The sequence below is a fragment of the Hyla sarda genome, chromosome 5, assembly GCF_029499605.1.
Source record: "Hyla sarda isolate aHylSar1 chromosome 5, aHylSar1.hap1, whole genome shotgun sequence".
Taxonomy (NCBI): Eukaryota; Metazoa; Chordata; class Amphibia; order Anura; family Hylidae; genus Hyla; species Hyla sarda.
The window spans coordinates 270725098-270745602 of record NC_079193.1 but is presented as its reverse complement, the minus strand read 5'-3'; the positions used below and the strand labels follow the sequence as shown (position 1 = coordinate 270745602).

Below are 20505 nucleotides of genomic sequence, written 5' to 3'. Positions count from 1 at the left end.
TCTTTTCTCCCTAAAGTGGTTACTTACTTCCACCGGTCTCTAATCCAAGAAATCCACAGGAAGAGAAATTTCACATGTTAGATGTTAGAAGATGTCTTCTCTATTATTTGGATGTCATAAGTCTTTGGAGGAAAGACTCTAATCTTCTTTTGCAGTTCCAAGGTCCAAATAAGGGTATGAAAGCTTCCAAAAGTACTATAGCCCGGTGGATCAAGAGTGCCATTGTTGAGGCGTATAAAGTTAGTGGGGAACAAGTCCCTAACGGTCTGAAAGCTCATTCTACTAGAGCAATGTCAACATCCTGGGCGGAAAGATCTGCTGCCTCAATAGATCAGATTTGTAGGGCAGCTACATGGTCAAATCCCCATACCTTTTTTAAACATTATAGTCTCATGATTTGGCCTTCGGTAGAAAGGTTCTGCAGGCCATTGTCCCTCCCTAATGATGTTTATTTGTTATTTCTCATGTGGGCTGTCATGGTGGACGATATGTAAAGATAGAATTATTTACTTACCGATAATTCGGTTTTCTTGAGTCCACCATGACAGCCCCATTATTTCCCTCCCTTTTTTTTTGGTGTGGGGGTTATTTTCTTCTACTGGCATTACTTTTTCTGGTGTCCCTTTTTATTTTGTAAAACACTGGGGAAGGTGCCGGGGGGGAGGGGCTTTTAACCCTTTCTGTTTCCTGTTCCTATTAGGTCCTATGGGACTATCTCTCATGTGGGCTGTCACGGTGGATAATAATTCTATCTTTTAAAAAAGTCATATTATCAGTAGTACTACAAAATAGTTGCATTAGCAAAGTTGTATTATCTTTAAATATGGCAGTGCTTTGTGGTGAAACATAGACCTTCATATCATCCTTGGACCCCTGCAGTTAGGGCAGCAGGATTTCTTTAATTCCTTATACCTTTAGTTCGTGTCTTAACATTATGAGGAGCATTACATGTTTGTTTTACAAGGAAACATTGATAGTCACATGTTTTTTATTGTTCTCTGCATCATATTTCTGTACTGTAAATGTTCCTATACAGTGCTCCATGGCTTCGGGGGGAAGATCGTATGACAATATCAAATATTCTAGAGGAAATTTATTTGTAAGTTATGCAAATTTTATTATTTTTATTGTATTACAGTAAATTAAAGTTGTATTTGCTTAAAAGGGTACTCCGGTGGAAAACAATTTTTTTCATATCAATTGGATCCAGAAAGTTATACAGATTTGTAAATTACTTCTATTAAAAATCTTAATCCTTCCAATACTTATAAGCTGCTGTATACTACGGAGGAAGTTGAGTTGTTATTTTTTGTCTGACCACAATGCTCTCTGCTGACACCTCTGTCTGAGTCAGGAACTCTCCACAATAGGAGCAGATCCCCATAGCAAACCTCTCCTGCTCTTGACAGTTCCTAAAATGGACAGAGGTGTCAGCAGAGAGCACAGATTTTTCAGGCATCTACATACAGGAGTTCAAAGCAGTCATGGATGAAAGTATAAAAGTCCAGCATTCTGCTGTTTGTCACACAAGTATACGTCAGCAACCTCTTGGAATGGGTAGCTGACATATAAATGCACGTATAGGCACAGGCGTATCAGTGCAATATATTACCCAGGGGCACACCTTATAGCAGAGGCCCCCTGTCCAAAATAAATCTATGCTTCTAATAATGCTTCTAATAATGCCCCAAAAAAAGATTTGAACGAAAACTTGTCATCTAAGGAGAAATAGCAATGGGGTCTAGAGGCTATGGGCCATTGTTAACTTACTATGTTTTCTTTTTTTTCTTTTGACAATTGTAGGCAAAATCTTGGTGAGAACATCCTTTACCAATGGGTGGAAAAGATTAGAGAATTTCTAGAAGATAAATCCAAAACATCATCTCCAGGTTGTTAAGAGTGTTAACTTTTATATTTCATTATCTTAAAGGGATTAAAAGGTCTCGCACGATTTGTGTAAAAGCTGCCTGTGACTACCCTGGGGATTTTAGCCCAGTTCTTGGCTGCTTTTTGCTGCATCATTTCAGAATAAACCATAAAGCATTCTTTTTTGTGTCCCAGGAGATCAGTGATGTCTTCCCTCACACAATCCCGTGTCTGGTTGTAAGACAGCTGGCTGCAGCAGGTTACAGATAGTCAAGCGCCGACCCTTGGCAATGAACTCCTGTGTTTTCTAAAAGGCTGTTTCAAGATCATTTAGAAGATCCTATGGACTGACGAATGTGTTGGCAGGATTAGCTTCTCTTCACCATTCACAGGATTGTCTGATCGCTGAGGGGTGCGTGAAATTCAGTGGTCATGCATTCTTCATTCATTTTCTATGGGAGCTGGCAGAGAAAGCCTTTTTTTTCTGCAGCTCCCATAGAGAGTGCATGGAACAGTAGTGCCCACATGTTACCACTGCTCTATTTTGAAGAGAGACTTGAGTTCCTATTTTTGAGATCGCAGGGGTCTGACTGGTGTTGATGCATAAGTCTTAACCATGGGACAATATTTTTAAAACTTACCTTCATCTATAGATGAAAGCTTCCATGTGCCATTAAATCACTATTCATGTTTTAGTCCTGGTTCATAACGTGTTTTTCTTGGTCGCTCTTCATTGGGGGCACAGATACTGATGGGTATATGCTCTTTCCACTAGGAGGGTGGGGTGTAAATGCTCACTGCAGCCCTTATTAAGTTCTGTGAGGGGTGTAGTTTCCAAAATGGGGTCACATGGGGGGGGGGGGGTCCACTGTTCTGGCACCACGGAGGGGCTTTGTAAACGCACAAGGCCCCCGACTTCTATTCCAACCAAATTTTCTCTCCAAAAGCTCAATGGCGCTCCTCCTCTTCTGAGCATTGTAGTGCACCAGTAGAGCACTAGATGTCCACACATGGTGTATTTCCATACTCAGAAGAAATGGGGTTACAAATTTTGGGGGGCTTTTTCTCCTATTACCCCTTGTAAAAAAGTAAAATTTGGGGAAAAAACAGCATTTTAGTGAAAAAAAAGATTATTTTCTTTTATACATCCGACTGTAACGAAAAGTCGTCAAACACCTGTGGGGTGTTAAGGTTCACTGTACCCCTTGTTACGTTCCTTGAGCGGTGTAGTTTCCAAAATAGTATGCCATGTGTTTTTTTTGTTTGTTTGTTTGTTTTTTTGCTGTTCTGGCAGCATAAATGTGACATGACCCCCAAAAACCATTTCAGCAAAATTTGCTTTCCAAAAGCCAAATGTGACTCCTTCTCTTCTGCGCATTGTAGTGCGCCCGCAGTGCACTTGATGTCCACACATGGGGTATTTCCATACTCAGAAGAGATGAGATTACAAATTTTGGGGGACATTTTCTCCTGTAACCCCTTGCAAAACTGTAAAATTTGGGGGGGAAACTGCATTTTGTTGAATAAAAAAAAATTCATTTACACATCAAACTTTAATGAAAAGTCGTCAAACACCTGTGGGGTGTTAAGGCTCACTGGACCCCTTGTTACGTTCCCTGAGGGGTGTAGTTTCCAAAATAGTATGCCATGTGGGTTTTTATTTTTTTGCTGTTCTGGCACCATAGGGGCTTCCCAAATGTGACATGTCCCCCAAAAACTATTTCATAAAAACTCACTCTCCAAAATCCCATTGTCGCTCCTTCCCTTCTGAGCCCTCTAGTGCACCCACAGAGCACTTGACATACACATATGAGATATTTCCTTACTCGAGAGAAATTGGGTTACAAATTTTAGGTTGATTTATCTCCTTTTACCCCTTGTAAAAATTCAAAAACTGGGTCTACAAGAACATTCCAGTGTAAAAAAAATGAAGATTTAGAATTTTCTCTTTCACTTTGCTGCTATTCCTGTGAAACACCTAAAGGGTTAACACACTTACTGAATGTCATTTTGAATCCTTTCAGGGGTGCAGCTTTTATAATGGGGTAATTTATTGGGTATTTCTAATATGAAAGCTCCTCAAATCCACTTAAAAACTGAACTGGTCCCTGAAAAATTCAGATTTTAAAAATTTTTGGGAAAATTGCTGCTTTGAAGCCCTCTGATTTCTTCAAAAAGTAAAAACATGTCAACTGTATGATGCAAACATAAAGTACACATATTGTATATGTGAATCAATATATAATTTTTTGGGATATCCATTTTCCTTTTTAAGTAGAGAGTTTCAAAGTAAAAAAAAAATGCAAAATTTTCACATTTTTCATCAAATTTTGGAATTTTTAACCAAGAAATGATGCAAGTATCAACAAAATTTTACAACTAACATAAAGTAGAATATGTCACGAAAAAACTATCTCGGAATCAGAATGAAAAGTAAAATCATCTAAGAGTTATTAATGCTTAAAGTGACAGTGGTCAGATGAGCAAAAAATGGCCGGGTCATTAAGGTGTTAATTTAGGCCGTGGCTTTGGCCTGTACATACGGGCGCAAGCTCCGCCCACTCCCCTTCGGGCTGCGCGCTCTCAGGGACCTCCCCCGCCAGATTATGGAGTTCTAGTGCACTCATTAATGTCCATGTCAGTGCAGGAGGGAAACGTGGATCTACTATGGTGGGCACTCGGGCTCGAGCGGTGCAGATACATTGCAAGGCTCCCTGCCCCCCATTTTCCCACCATGTTTATTATATATAAAAAAATAAAATAAAAAGGTATATAGCTAACTCTGGTCTCTCAGACCCTTTGGCTGTGTTCAGCGTCCTCTGGTGGCTGATAGATCTTTCAGTTCCTTCTAGTGTGCCCCCGCTAGGGGCGACCAAACGCTATTGCAACCTTTTGTCTGATTTATCTGTTTTATTCTGCTTTAGAAGTTTGAAACAGTTTTTATTTGAATGCTGTTTTTACAGCAAAACATAGTTGTAAGTAACAAGGGAGCTTTTCTGGGTGTCATGTTGTTGTAATTCAAGAACTATAAATCTACTGTGGGAATCGATTTAATCAATTAATGTTCGGAATGGATGAGGTCCTCAGACCAAGTAATAAAGTATTTCATCTGCATTGAATATTACAGGTAATTTTTACAAAGAAAATCAAGCAGCATACAAAGAAATACCAACAAACCTTTAAATTTAGCACAGGGCAATACTTGGGTAAAAATAAATGTAATTCAGTAGATGTTGGTGTGTTGTAATAAGATATATTTTGCCCTTACAGCCCCGAGTTCAAAAGCTACGACAGAAGAAACTGAGGCGGACGATGACAATATTGCTTCCAGCTCTGAATTATTGAGTGACTTGTTAACATGTTCAGTTATTGATGGAGCTTTTGATTCTTTAGAAGGTATTTATCATATCATATGTTGTTGGCAAAAGGAAAATAACAGGAGATGCAAACTAAAGACATCTGATGAGATAGACCAGTCTTTTCCACCCTGAGACACCCCTCAGGGTGAATATTTTTCTATAAAAGTCAAAAACATCCAAGAAGCAGCTATGCATAATACCAAGTGACTTTTTTCACTTGTTGTTATGTTGTTATCTTGTGGTCTTGTACTAAATCATTTTGCGGTCAATACCAAATGATAAGAATGATGAAGAAATTTTTGCTAATTTATAAAAAAAAAATCCAAACTAAAATATAGCATAAATATTCCGATCCTTTACTTTTAGTATGCTGGCTTGTAGGTAGTTCCCTCAGTATGCTGGTGTTCTCTGTAGGTAGTTTCCCCAGTATGTAGTTTGCCTCCCCCATATGTAGGTTGCTCCCTGTAGGTAGGAATCCTTCCTAAAAACCAGCTCCCCTTTCAGCTCCTCTGTATTTAGTGCAGTCTCATGCATTTTTTTCCTGCAGCTCCCTGCAGTTTGTTCCCTGTAGATAGGACCCCTGTAGGAAGTTTGCCCTCTGTAGACACCCAGAAGGTAGTTCTCCTACTGTTGTTAGGGCCCACCATAAGGTAGTTTTCCCTCTATATTTAGGACCTTCAGCAGGTAGTTTGCCCTTTGAAGGTAGCTCACCCCCATAGGTAGGTCATGCATTCATACATCCCACAGAAAGAGCCACAGGCATCCTAGTGCATCCAGTCCCCATCTTGCCGTGGCACACCTGGCAGTTTCACTCAGCGGTTTAGCCCTTTAAATAAATTGGCAAAAAAGAGATGGATAGTTTTATAAAGATCAATGATCTGTATACACAGTTGGATTGCTGAAAGAAGGAATGGCGGAGGTATAGAATGCGAGTTATGTATCCATGGGAAAAATGGGTGGCAGAAGAGTTAGCTGCTGTTGGAGATTTTGTCTGCTGTTAAAAATACCACAAAAGTTCACTCGTGCTATAGGTAGAATCCTGGGATTGTGATTAATGTTTTTACATTTATTTTGTCCTATTGTTTTTAGGTTTTGGTAAAGAGATTCCCTCAGTTGTCCATGGAGAACCGATTAGTGACAGGAGGAGTACATTTCAGGCACATTTAGCGCCAGTGAATAATCCAGGCCAGGTAAGAGTGATCAATGAGCAAAGTGTATACAGTTCAGGAAGCCACAATGCCACAATGGGGAGGATCAGCATCAGTCATGGAACTTCTCGCAGTCCAAGAAACCATAAGCTATGAGTAGTTGTAACCTGAGCTGACAGAGTCCACTTTGTTGATAAAGAGAGATCAAACATCAAGAGTGGAACTTCTGTGGTGCGTGATGCACCCTACCACGCTGCAAGAATTGTTTAGGAATGGTTTGAGAAACATGGCAGAGTTCAAGGTGTTGACTTGGCCTACAAATTCCCCAGATCTCAGTCCGACCGATCAATTGTGAGATGTGCTGAAAATCAAGTCTGATCCATTGAGATCCCACTTTACTAAAGTGGGTCAACTCGTTTTATTTACTGATTAGATACTGACTCTTTTTCTAGTTTCTTATTGTAATTTTTATGTAATATTTTTAGCCATGTTTCCTGAGCTGTTTTAACAGCATTTAGTGATATGCTTTACAACAAGCCCCATTGACAAAGGCGCAATGAATATAGGAACTGACTCTATTCTTTGCATGGGATAGATTTTTACGCATTTTTTTTGCGCCTTTTTAAAGGTCATTCTACGGTGTAACTTTTCACTGTAATTATGAACAGATCACATTCCAGCAGCCTCGTCCTTATCATCACATACAGAACAAGAAGTCTCAGCTTAGTTTTAGAAGAAAAACTGCAAGATTTCAGAATTATTTTAAAATATAGATTAGGGATTACAAAGTACAATTGGTGACGTGAAAAATAAGCCCTTATATGGGTCTGTAGTAGGGATCGACCGATTATCGGTTTGGCTGATATTAACGATTTTGAATGTTATCGGTATCGGCAATTACCTTGCCAATAATCCGATAATGCCCCGTACCGCCCCCCGCTAGGGTTCAATTAGGCACCCCTTAGCAATCGAGCACAGATTTCATAGATCAATGTAATGCAATAGCATTACATTGATCTATGTAAGCCATATGGCTTATGATAGGCCCCTAGGGGACCAAAAAAATGTGTATAAAAAAAGGAAAGAAATGATTTTAAAAATATAAAAAAATCCCTCCCCTAATAAAAATTCAAATCACCCCCCTTTTTCTAAGTAAAACACTGTACAAAAAAAAAAAAATACACATATTTGGTATCGCCGCGTATATAATTGTCAGAACTATTAAATTATGTTTCTGATCCTGCATGGTGAACGGTGCAAGCGCAAAAAAAATCCAAATGCCAAAATTGCTGATTTGTGGTTATATTACATCCCAAAAATTTTTTATAAAAAGTGATCAAAAAAACAGAACTACACAAAAGTGGCACCATTAGAAACTACAGCCCATGGTGCAAAAAGCAAACCCTAAAACAGCTATATAGGTGGAAAAATAAAAAAGTTATAGGGGTGAGAACATGGCAATGAACAAAGTTTATTTTTAAATATATTTTAAGGTTTAACCCCTTTGGGACCGAGCCCATTTTCACCTTAAGGACCAGAGCATTTTTTGCACATCTGACCACTGTCACTTTAAGCATTAATAACTTTGGGATGCTTTTGCTTAAGAATTTTATTTCGAGATTGTATTTTCATGACATATTCTACTTTAACATAATGGTACATTTTCGTCGATACTTGTATCATTTCTTGCTGAAAAATTAAAAAATTTTGTATTTTTCTAAATTTGAAACTCTCTGCTTGTAAGGAAAATAGACATTTCATATAAATGTTATATTGATTCGCATATTCAATATGTCTACTTTTTGTTTGCATCATAAAGTTGACATGTTTTTACTTTTGGAAGACATCAGAAGGCTTCAAAGTATAGCAGCAATTTTAACATTTTTCACAAAATTTTCAAAATCTGAATTTTTCAGGGACCAGTTCAGTTTTGAAGTAGATTTGAAGGGTCTTCATATTAGAAATACCCCATAAATGACCCCATTATAAAAACTGCACCCCTCAAAGTATTCAAAATTACATTCAGAAAGTTGAACCCTTTAGGTGTTTCACAGGAATAGCAGCAAATTGAAGGAGATTCAAAATGTCCATTTTTTTATACTAACATGTTCTTGTAGACCCAGTTTTTGAATTTTTATAAGGGGTAAAAGGAGAAAATGCACCCCAAAATAAGTAACTTTCCTTTCTTGAGTAAGGAAATACCTCGTATGTGAACGTTAAAGGGGTACTCTGCCCTAGCATCTTATCCCCTATCCAAAGGATAGGGGATAAGATGTCAGATCTCCCCTGCAGCACCCCGCTATCATTACTGCACAGAGCAAACTCACTCTGTGCGTACTGACAGGCGATACAGGGGCGGAGCATCGGGATGTTACGGCTCCGCCCATAGACTTTTATCTAGGGGGTGGGCCGTGACATCACGAGGGGGCGGAGCCGTGACGTCACGACGCTCCGGCCCCTGTGTCGCCAGTAATTATGCACAGAGCGAGTTTGCTCTGTGCAGTAATGACAGCGGGGTTATGTAGCGAAGATCTCGGGGTCCCCAGTGGCGGGACCCCCGCAATCTGACACCTTTCCCCTATCCTTTGGATAGGGGATAAGATGCTAGGGGCGGAGTACCCCTTTAAGTGCTCTGTGGGTGCACTAGAGTGCTCAGAAGGGAACGAGCGACAATGGAATTTTGGAAAGTGAATTTAGCTGAAATGGTTTTTGGGGGGCATGTCGCATTTAGGAAGCCCCTATGGTGTCATAACAGCAAAAAAATAAATAAATATGGCATAATATTTTGGAAACTACACCCCTCATGGCACGTAACAAGGGGTACAGTGAGCCTGAAATGGGCACTGTCAGATCCAAAAACTTTTGATATGTTGTAAAGCATGTATAACCAATAGGTTTTACAATTGCTTTCATTAGAAAATTTTCTGTATTTCATACTGAAAAAGCCAGTCAGACAACTGCCCCCCTGTCTGCTTGGACACATACTAGTCCTGCTGTGTCCATGCATCATCACCGTTGTCATGGACACACTTCCTTGATTCACAGCTGTGAGTTGTAGTTTTGCTAATGCTATGGGAGATGTGAGCAGACAGCATACTGAGGGAGGGGGCGGAGACTGCACAGTGAGGCTACGCCCCCTTACTTTGAGAGGAATTCAGACTAGTGAGCTAAATTAAAAGTGTAAGAAAAAAATAAATAAAGGTGCTAGACATATAAAAATTAGATGTACATGGTCAGGATTAGGTACTGAGTGATATATAAAAAAAAAAAAAAAATTTGTTGGATCTGACAGCTACGCTTTAGCACCTCACAGGTGTTTGATGACTTTTCAGTAAACTCGGATGTGTAAATGAAACTTTTTTTTTTTTCATTAAAATGCATTTTTTTTTTTTTTTTCAAATTTACAATTTTTACAAGATGTATTAGGAGAAAATGCCCCCCAAAATGTGTAACCCCATCTCTTCTGAGTATGCGGGCGCACTACAATGCTCAGAAGTGAAGGAGCCACATTTGGCTTTTGGAAAGCAAATTTTGTTGAAATGGTTTTTGGGGGGCATGTCCCATTTAGGAAGCCCCTATGGTGCCAGAACAGCAAAAAAAAATCCCCACATGGCATGTAACAAGGGGTACATTGAACCTTAACACCCCACAGGTGTTTGATAAATTTCTGCAAAAGTTGGACGTAAAATTGAAATTTTTTATTTTTTTCACTAAAATGCTGGTGTTACCCCAAATTTTTCATTTTCACAAGGGGTGATAGGAGAAAAAGCCTCCAAAAATTTTAACCCCGTTTCTTCTGAATATGGAAATACTCCATATGTGGATGTAAAGTGCTCTGCGGGCAAACTATAATGCTCAGAAGAGAAGGTTCACCATTGGGCTTTTGGAGAGAGAATTTGTTTGGAATGGAAGTCTGGGCCATGTGTGTTTACAAAGCCCCCATGGTGCCAGAACAGTGGACCCCCCCCCCACATGTGACCCCATTTTGGAAACTACACCCCTCACGGAATGTAAGAATGGGTGCAGTGAGCATTTACACCCCACTGGCTTTTGACAGATCTTTGGAACAGTGGGCTGTGCAATTGAAAAATTGTATTTTTCATTTTTACGGACGACTGTTCAAAAAATCTGTGGGTTGCGAAACACTGAGTTAGGTAACAAACTCTGTGTTTCGCAACCAGTGTGCCTTCAGCTGTTGCAAAAACTACAACTCTCAGCATGCAGTGACAGCTGAGGGGCATGCTGGGACTTGTTGTTATGCAACAGCTCGAGGCATACTTCTAACACTCCCAGCATGCCCTTTGGCTGTCCGTGAGTGATGGGGGTTGTAGTTATGCAACAGCTGTAGGCACACTGGTTGCAAAATACTGAGTTTGTTACTTAACTCAGTGTTTCTCAACCAGTGTGCCCACAGCTGTTGCAAAACTAAAACTCCCAGCATGCCCAGACAGCCGAAGGACATGTTGGGAGTTGTAGTTATGCAACGACTGGAGGAGAACAGTTTGGAGACCACTGTGTAATAGTGTCCAAACTGTAGCCCTCCAGATGATGCAGAACTTCAACTCCAAGCATGCCCAGACTGCCCAGGCATGCTGGGAGTTGTAGTTCTGAAACATCTGAAGGGCCAGATGTTACAGAAATACAACTTTCAGCATGCTGGGAGTTGTAGTTTTCCAACATCTGGAAGGGCTACAGTTTGGACACCACTGCACAGTGGTCTCCAAACTGTGGCCCTCCAGATGTTGCAAAACTACAACTCCCAGAATGCCCAGACAGCCAAAAGCTGTGAGTTGTAGTTTGGCAACTCCTAGAAGGCAGCAGTGAAGATCACTTACCACTGATCTTCACTGCTGCCTACGCCGCCGCATCCTTACTGCCGCCGGTCCCTCGCCGTTTTGGCACCCGCCGCCACCTTCCCCCCCCCCACTGTGCCCGGACATCCAGGGCCTGGCAGAGCAGGGATTTTAGCTTTAACCCCCCGCCCCAACTGCCATTGGTCGGTCAGTCCTAACCGACCAATGGCAGGGGATAGGGGAAGGAGATGGCACCCCTGCTACCTCGCTCCTTTCCTTTAGGATGATCGGGGCTGTCTTTGACAGCTCCGATCATCCCTATTTTCCAGGCTATGAGGTCATCAGAGACCCGATCAGCCCCCCAGGGGTTTGCAATGGGGTGCCTGCTGAATGATTTCAGCAGGCATCCCGGTCCCCGACCGGCTCGCGGTGGGGGACCGAAATTCCCACGGGCGTACAGGTACACCCTTGCTCCCCAACAGGTTACATTTTTTTTAACAATAAAAAGTAACAAAAATTATTCAGGTTTGATATAATTGGAATCATAATGACTGATAGAATAAATATAGAATGTCAGATTTACCGTAATTTGAACTCCAAAAAATGATTGCCCTACAAAATTGTGCAATTTCATAGATTTTTCAATTTTGCCCTGCATATAATTTTTTCGGGCTGTGTAATAAATTGTATGATAAAAAAAAAGCAGAAAATAAGCCCTAATACAACTTTGTCAGTTGAAGAACAAAAAAGTTATGGGTCTTAGAATGTACGGAGGAAAAAAACAGGAGCCAGAAATCAAAATTTGCTGGGTCATGAAGGGGTTAAAGGGAATCTGTCCTTCCCCCACCCCTTCCCACCTTCATTAGTTGATGTACAGTGCTTGGCTTTTAGCTTTGAGCTGTGAATGTCAATTAAGCAAGGAAAGGTGGGGGAGAGAGAAGGTGTGCATCCTGTGGCTTAACTCAGCCCCTTTGACACTTGGGCTCTGTGCATGATCTAGAGCTGACACGTTCTCTCTAAACCAGTGTTTCTCAAGCGCGGTCCTGAAGACTTCCCAGCAGGACATGTTTTCAGTATTTCCTTAGTCTTTTACAGGTGATATAACTGTGGGGAGGGATGCCTGATTCACTGACCATAATAAGATCACCTTTTAAAAAAGACAAATTAAATCCAGAAAACATGACCTGTTGAGGGGTCTTGAGGACTGCGCTTGAGAAACACTGCTCTAAACGATCTGCTGCTAGCATCATGGTGTCAGGTACCACATGACACCTTCAGAGGTCTTGTGGAGTCAATACCTTGATGGGTCATAACTGTTGGCATTGTGATATATAAAATGTCCCAGTACAGGATATCATCCTACAGTCCTCTCAGCTTGAGTCCCTGTATGTCCTCTGTTGCTTATAGAAACAAATTGGAGCTCATTTTACCAGAATATTTGAAGAATTGGAACTTTAGCTCTGGTTGGTCTTTTAGACACTATTAATAAATTCCATTCTTCTAAGATTTTTTATGTCTGATGTTTGATACACCTTTTTTTAATAGATGCCACATTATAAGTTATGTTATATAAATAAAGTGGACAGTGGATTTATATGTATTATTGTATTTGTCGGGAATCTGCTATTGTTATGTCTTAAGCACCTTGTAGGCGAACTTATAGATCATGCATACAGCATTTATAACTTTTTAAAGAAATGTTAATGTTTATAAATACCTCAATAATGCTACAGCTTTGTAACATTGTTTTATGTTATTTTAGGTAAAAGAAGTACTGAACAACTTGTATGAGAACAAGAAAATTGCTAGTGCGACTCATAACATATATGCTTACAGGTGAGCTGGTTTTCTATTTCATAAGTTAATATTTCAGAACGAATGTTTCGAATGTGTGTGTAAACATCACACAACATGTCAAGGCAAACAAAACGAAAAACTGCAGAACATTGACTAAAGACAGATCACTGTGCCTTGTCCTCTGCACCAGCAGTGCATTGCTATGTGTACATGTGCACAGTGTATGTTTAAGCCATATGTGGACGATAAGCCATTCAGCTGCCTACAGGGACAGGGGACCGAGTAGCACTGGAACTCTGTGATGTGACAGAACGGGGCTGAAGAGAAACCCATCTGTATACGTAAATCACTCATTATAAAGCAGCAATGATTATTTTTTTTTAAATCTGCATAAAGGTGGCCAACCCCTTTTAAGGTTAATATTGACAGTCCTGATAATTTACCGCTTTGACTCTTTTGGACTTTGTTTCTTGAACCCTTTTTAGAGTGATTGTTTGGCTAATACAAGCATTATCTAGCACATGTCAGAAAAGGCCTTGAGTGAGCAGGTGGCCTGTAAACAGTGATGCCATCCAATATATTGTGTATTAATGTAGGATATATTCTAAAAAGACAAACTCATTTATACAAGACTGTGAGGATGATGGGGAAACAGCAGCTGGTAAAAGACTTCTTCATCTTATGCAGGTATGTAGAACTCAACTTCTCTACAGTATGTATAAAGTAGATATAATAAGTCAAATATTTAGCTAATGTACATTTTTACTATTTAGATTACTAAATGTACAAATAGTGTAACAAATTGGATGTAGTCTGTAAACGTAATGGATCTACTGTGTGCTTGTCATTTGCATACAGAAGAAGCACTATTTGAGAGCTTTAAAGGGGTATTCCAGGAAAAAACTTTTTTTTATGTATCAACTGGCTCCAAAAAGTTGTTCTTTTCTGTCTGGCAACAGTGCTCTCTGCTGACATCTCTGCTAGTCTCGGGAACTGCACAGAGTAGAAGAGGTTTGCTATGGGGATTTGCTTCTACTCTGGACAGTTCCCGAGACAGGTGTCATCAGAGAGCACTTAGACAGAAAAGAACAACTCAACTTCAGCAGCTCATAAGTACTGACATTTTTTTATTAGAAGTCATTTACAAATCTGAAGAAAGGGATTGTCCAGCTCAAGGCTTGCGGATAAAAGCTTGTTCTTTATTGGAAAATTCACAGAGATCACTCGACAGAGGACAATGTCTGATGCGTTTCACACATAAGTGCTTAATCGTAGACTGGTCAGTCTACGATTAAGCACTTATGTGTGAAACGCGTCAGACATTGTCCTCTGTCGAGTGATCTCTGTGAATTTTCCAATAAAGAACAAACTTTTATTCCCAAGCCTTGCGCTGGACAATCCCTTTCTTCTGCATTGCCTTGGGCCGAGGGCGGGACCGGCGTGTCCGTGCGCAGGTGTGGTGGATCAGACCGGTGTAGTGAGCGACACTGAAGTTTGCTATTATAATTTACAAATCTGTTTAACTTTCTAGAGCCAGTTGAGATAGATATATAATATATTTCTAAGTTTTTTCCTGGATAACCCCTTTAAGTTAGCACAGCTGCTCTGTTTGTGCAGTAAACATTTTTAAAGTATGTGTCTGCATAGAATAGCATAGCCTACTACACTTACAGAGGGAACAAAAGCATGTTGGTCCGTGAATAGGAACTTTCTGAGCATTTATTCTGTAAGTAATGTAATAATAAAATATGAACACCCCTTTATTTGAAACATTGGGATACAAACCTTATCTGCCCTGAAGTAGAAAAATTGTTACATGCCAAAACCTCTGTTACACTGTTAGTAAGAGTATTATCCAGAATTTCAACAGTTTTTTTGTCTTTTCATTTCTAGATTTTGGATGCCAGAGATGTAATGGTGGTTGTGTCACGATGGTATGGAGGTATTCTTCTTGGGCCTGATCGCTTTAAACATATCAATAACTGTGCACGAAATATACTGGTAGAGCATCACTACACAAATTCTGCAGTGAGTGTTATGTTTTTTTACATGTTTGTTGGTGAAAAATAAAACATTTCTAAATCTTAAGGCAGTTTTCTAACATATATGCTGATGATTTTATGGTGCAGAATTCATGCTACTGATTTTATGCTGTGTTCAAGTATACTAGAGGAATAAGAGTAAACTAATATAAATAAATAATTCATAAAATCATCAACATAAAATCTGCAGCGAATATACTACAGTGGTCCCTCAACTTACAATATCAATTGGTTCCAGGACGACCATTGTATGTTGTGACCATAACTCTATGGAAACCTGGTAATTGGTTGTTAAGTCTCAATATGGGAAAGTCAGGGTTAAGGATTAATAAATAAATAAATTGATAAACGAGTTCAGATAAAGCAATTCCTTACATATAAAAGTAAGAAATATCTGCTGGAAGCTGTAAACCACTTTATATGTAGAGGACAGGAGCTTCTTCAGTTCTTCAGGGTCCTGTACAGAATACACAATGTCCCAAAAAAGTTAAAGGGAGCTGCCCCATCTGGTGTCCAAATGAGCAGCTAAGAGTAGTACAGAACATGTAGTACCTTTCTGGACTGTAGGGAGGCACTAACAGACAGCCAGTGAGTGCATGCACGTCAGTAATACAGGTGCAATGTCAAGCAGCTGCTTCTAAGGCGAGCAGGATATTATCATCACCTGGAATATGCTGTTGAGTTATGGGCACCAGTTCATAAAAGGGCCATTATCTAGCTGGAATGGGTACAGAGATAAGCAAGGGGCATGGAACATTTTAGCTATGAGGAAAGATTAAAAAAATTGTGATTATTTAGTCTTCGGAATAAATGTTTAAGGGGGAATATGATTAATTTATTTAACTATATAAATAACCCATACAATAAATATGGGAAAAAACTGTCCCAGGTAAAACTACCTCAAAAGATAAGGGGGCACTGCCTCTGTCTGGAGAAAAAAAGGTTTAGTCTCCCAGGGGCGACAAGCTTTCTTTACCATAAAAACTGTGAATTTATGAAACAGTCTACCTCAGGAACTGGTCATAGCATAAACAGTTGAGGGATTCAAAACGGGGTTAGATACATTCCTAGAACGATACTGTATAACATTAATGCATATGAAGAAGCATAGCATCCCCTCCCATACCCCTTCCCTTCACCTGCTTGTTTGAACTTGATGGACATCTTACATCAATCGTACATCTTACAGTACTTACATCAATCAATCAATCAAAACAGTCTTACATCAATCGTACGATGTAACTATGGGTTTCACCAGTCAAATGCTCATCCTGATTGGTCAGTTCTTCCAATTATTGACATGTTTCACAGATCTCGACTGGCTGTAGCATTGTATGTTTATTTTAATTTTTATTTGTTTTATTGAAAAGTAAACAACATCAGACCTCAGGCCCATTAAAGTGGACACAATATACACCCATACAATACAGGTTAAGGCCATGGAGCCCATTACAAATAAACAGAATGTAAACAACAGAATAGTCCAACTTGTATCACAATGTACATCAGAGATACAATGAACATCACCAAACTGAGGTAGTGATAACTGGAGACAAGAGGCGAATAAACGCCTAAAACTATAACCTTGAACCATACAGTGAGTCATGAGGACACCACTGTGTTCCCTAGAGGATTGTAGGTAAACAGAGAAAGTCGACCCACGCATCGAGGTAAATGACAAAGAGGTGACAAAGACAACCACAGAAAGAAGTATAGACTTGAAGTAACATCAGACAACGCGTAAAACATCAGAGGGGCCACTACAGGGCCAGAGGAGAGGACACAGAGTAAGAACATTGGGTTAATGGAGAGGAGCACCAGCCATCCCATACAGATAGGAATTTTCCTGGGCATTTCCTGTTCTTATAGACTATATGTGAGAAAGGTAGTGTAGCATTCACAAGAGCCTTCCATTGAGATAAGGTAGGGGAGCCGGGTCCATCCATTTGAGGGCAATAGCCTTCCTGGCCATGAACAAGGTTTCCCACAAAAGTGTGCATGTGTGATGCGTCCATATCTCCTCATCCAAGACACCAAAGAGGCAAATCAAAGGATCAAGAGATAGGGAAGGTTGAGCAAGGGTGGCCAAGAGGTGGAGGACCTCGCGCCAAAATGACATTATAAAAGGGCATGCCCATATTAAGTGCCAGAAGTCGGCCCTGGCAGCACCACAGCGATGACAAGCATCAGAGTCAGAGCGACCCATTCTATGCAGCCTAAGAGGGGTAATATAGTTATAATGAATAATGTTCAGTTGGATCAATTTATTATTAGCTGCCGGGGACACAAGCATGTGGGAGGAGAAAATGTCCTCCCAATCATTCTTAGTCAAATTGGGGATATGGGATTCCCAGTGCCGGACCTCCGGCACTGGGGAGCGGGAGTTCTTGGCCTGAATAAGGTGTGTGTATAGGATGGACACCAGCCCCCTAGGTCCCTGTGATTTCAAGACCCCTATGAGAGGGAAGGCGGAAATCGGTGAGCTACCTATGGGGAACTGGGCGTTCAATGCGTGACGGAGCTGGAGATATTTAAAAAAAACAAGTTATTGGTAAATCATGGCTGGATTGTAAATGGTCAAACGAACAGAGAACATTGTCACGATATACATGTCCTAAGGTGAGTAGTCCCAGTTCCTGCCAGAAAGCTGGGTCCAATTCATCGCTCATATGTGTGAGGTGGGGGTTATGCCACAAAGGGGTATCCTCGGGGACATCAGTATAACCATATATTCCCTTGGCGGCCCTCCAAACCTTTATAGCTAATTTGTGGAGATGGAGGTAGGCTCTACCACCAAGGGTTAGACTGTCCAACAGCATCCGCAGGGTCAAAGAGGGGACAAACCTAGCCAGAGATTGTTCCGAGTTCGTCTCCACATCGCCAGAGATCCAATGCCTGATATATCGGAGTTGGCCCGCTAAATAATACAAATAGAGATCAGGGAGGGACATACCCGCCTCCAGTTTGGGGCGTTGTAATGTAGTTAGGTGAATTTTAGGCCTGTTTGGGCCCCATATGAATGGGGAGAGGAGAGAGTGAATAGAGTCAAAGAAATACCTAGGGACAGGCACAGAAGCATGCTCCAGTACATATAGACATTTAGGGAGAATAATAAGCTTTATAAGATTAATACAGCCGGCAACTGACAACGGGAGCGTGGCCCACCATTGTATGTTTATTGTACGAGTATAGTTTTAAGTTACAATTGTCCAGAGAAGATCATTGTATGTTGAAAATATTGTAACCTGAGGCCATTGTAAGTAGAGGGACTACTGTACTTGTAAACATACCTTTTAGATTTCATCACTATTCTTCAGACTCTGTTCAGATTCCCCACCGAACTTCTTTACATTGCTGTGTAATGTCATCCAGTGAGTGAAAAGAGAGCAAAAATATTTAGCTTAGAAAATGTACCTTAGGGTATATTCACACTGACAAAAAATCCCTAGAAAAGTGTAAAAAAAAAAGTCCCAGAAACATGTCGCTTCCAGGTCCCATTGACTTCAATGGGGAATGCTCAAAACAGCATGAAAGCAGAGCAGAATATCAGCACCGAAAAAAGTGACATGCTTATTTTTCAGATCAGTTTAGTAAAACACCTAAACTTTTAAAAACTACCAGTAAAAAACACACTGATATGCAAGCTTTTAATGAGGCTGTTGTTTTAGACAGTTTGTAGGTGTTATTTATAGCCATGCAAACCTATCATAATAATCTAAAAATATAATTTAGGATATTCTGATCAGAGAGTCAACAGTGCCCATCTGTGGAAGAATTGTTTGCTGTATGTACTTTTTCCACAACTCTTACACAAACAGAATGGTGAAACATTCACCTCTCAGGTGTTCTTTGCTCTCACATATACATTTTATGTGTTTTTTGCATGCAATAGCTTGTCTATTTTCTTTTTCATAAATTTTCATGAATTTTGTGCATACATTTTTTTTTTTTTTTTTTTGGTTACCGCAACTGAAACCTTATGTACATTTTCATTACTATTAACATATTGGCCCAGATTTACTAAGAATGGAGTGTAGTTTTCTTTATGGGTTTTAATCCCCTACAATTTTTTTTACACGGTATTTACTAAGGTTTCCCTACATTTTGCACTTTTCCCTACATTTCCCTCCTTTTTTTTACACAGGCTCTGATCTGTCGGGTTTTCCTCAGCTCAAAACCACTACATTTTCTGTGGAAACCTTAGTAAATATGTTGGGATTTTTGAAAATGGACACGCCCCTTTTCGGCGACCACGCCCACTTTTCACATTTTCTCAGTAAAATGGAGAGTTGGTCGTTTTTTTTTTTCAATTCTGGCACAGACAGAATTTCTGGCGCAATGCGCTGAAATCTGTCGCTCAGCCCAACAAAACATGTCTGCTTTACAATAGTAAATCAGGGCCATTGTGACTGCTTTGTTGTATTTAATTTTTCTTTTGTTTGCATTATAATGAAAGTGTAAATATCAAATTAATATGATTTGGGAAGACTACTGCAGAATAGACAAAAACTAAACTATCTATTAAACGTTAAACTCATTTGAAGAAAAACCCTGTGCAAATTATGTTTTGAATTAATGTCAGAGATAAACTGTTGTTTTTATCTGTAATGCTAATAGATTTACACTATTATTTTTATAATTTTAGGAAGATTCTGGAAAGCATGCTGGAAAGAACAAAAGTCATACTAAAGACAATAAGAAGAGAATAGAACATTAATCTACCATAGGAAATAATAAAGGAAAATGTCCAAATGTTTTATTACTTGATGCAGATACCTTCTTCTTCAGAGGTTTATTTGTTAAACAGATTTGTAAGCTATTTGATAGCTATCACACCCCCTCCCGTAGGCTTGCATTGCGGGGCAGAGCGTGACATCACACGCCGGCGCAAGCGTGATGTCACACGCCGCCCTGTAGTCGCCCGTAATCAGACCCGGAGCGAACACACTCCGGGGACTGATTACAAACGGGGTGCCGCGTGCATGATCCCGGGGGTCCCCAGCAGCGGGACTCCCGCGATCAGGCATCTTATCCCCTATCCTTTGGATATGGGATAAGATGTTTAAGCACCGGAGAACCCCTTTAAAAGAAAAATGCCATCAGAAAAGGACCTATGTCATTTTTAAGATTTTTTTTTTTTTTTAATGTTTTTTCTAATTTTCTATGGTCTGTCTATCTATCAACACTGGATGCACCATTCACAATGGGGGGTGGCCACAGCCCATCTCCTACCCCTGCACTGGTTACAGAGCATGCCTAAAAAACTCTCCCTTAGAGACCCCTCCAGTTTAACCCCTTAAGGACACACCTCATTTTAGACTTCAAGCATACCTGTCATAGTGCAATTTTTTTAAAATGTGTATAGGACCTATATATACAGAGCAAATAGCATTTATCTGTTGCTCACTAAGGGTGCGTTCCCACCTGGCATATACGCAGTGCAAAATTTATGGCAGTAGGAAATACGCTGCGTATTCCTCGCTCACTATACACACAGGGC

General features: G+C 40.1%; 1 protein-coding gene across 2 annotated transcripts in view; it reads left to right on the top strand.

Annotated features, from left to right (window-relative positions):
• IMPACT (impact RWD domain protein) overlaps positions 1-20457 on the top strand; it is a 32313-nt gene extending 11856 nt beyond the window's left edge. Inside the window, exons 4-11 of one of the 2 annotated variants that reach the window (XM_056521736.1) lie at positions 1037-1099; positions 1804-1889; positions 5137-5262; positions 6315-6415; positions 12929-13002; positions 13560-13650; positions 14857-14991; positions 19651-20457. In XM_056521736.1, the coding sequence (XP_056377711.1) occupies positions 1037-1099; positions 1804-1889; positions 5137-5262; positions 6315-6415; positions 12929-13002; positions 13560-13650; positions 14857-14991; positions 19651-19722 (748 nt within the window). In that variant the 3' untranslated portion in view covers positions 19723-20457. The remainder of the gene's footprint in view (positions 1-1036; positions 1100-1803; positions 1890-5136; positions 5263-6314; positions 6416-12928; positions 13003-13559; positions 13651-14856; positions 14992-19650) is intronic. The other variant, XM_056521735.1, reaches the window with a different exon arrangement.
• The last annotated feature ends 48 nt before the right edge of the window (positions 20458-20505 follow it).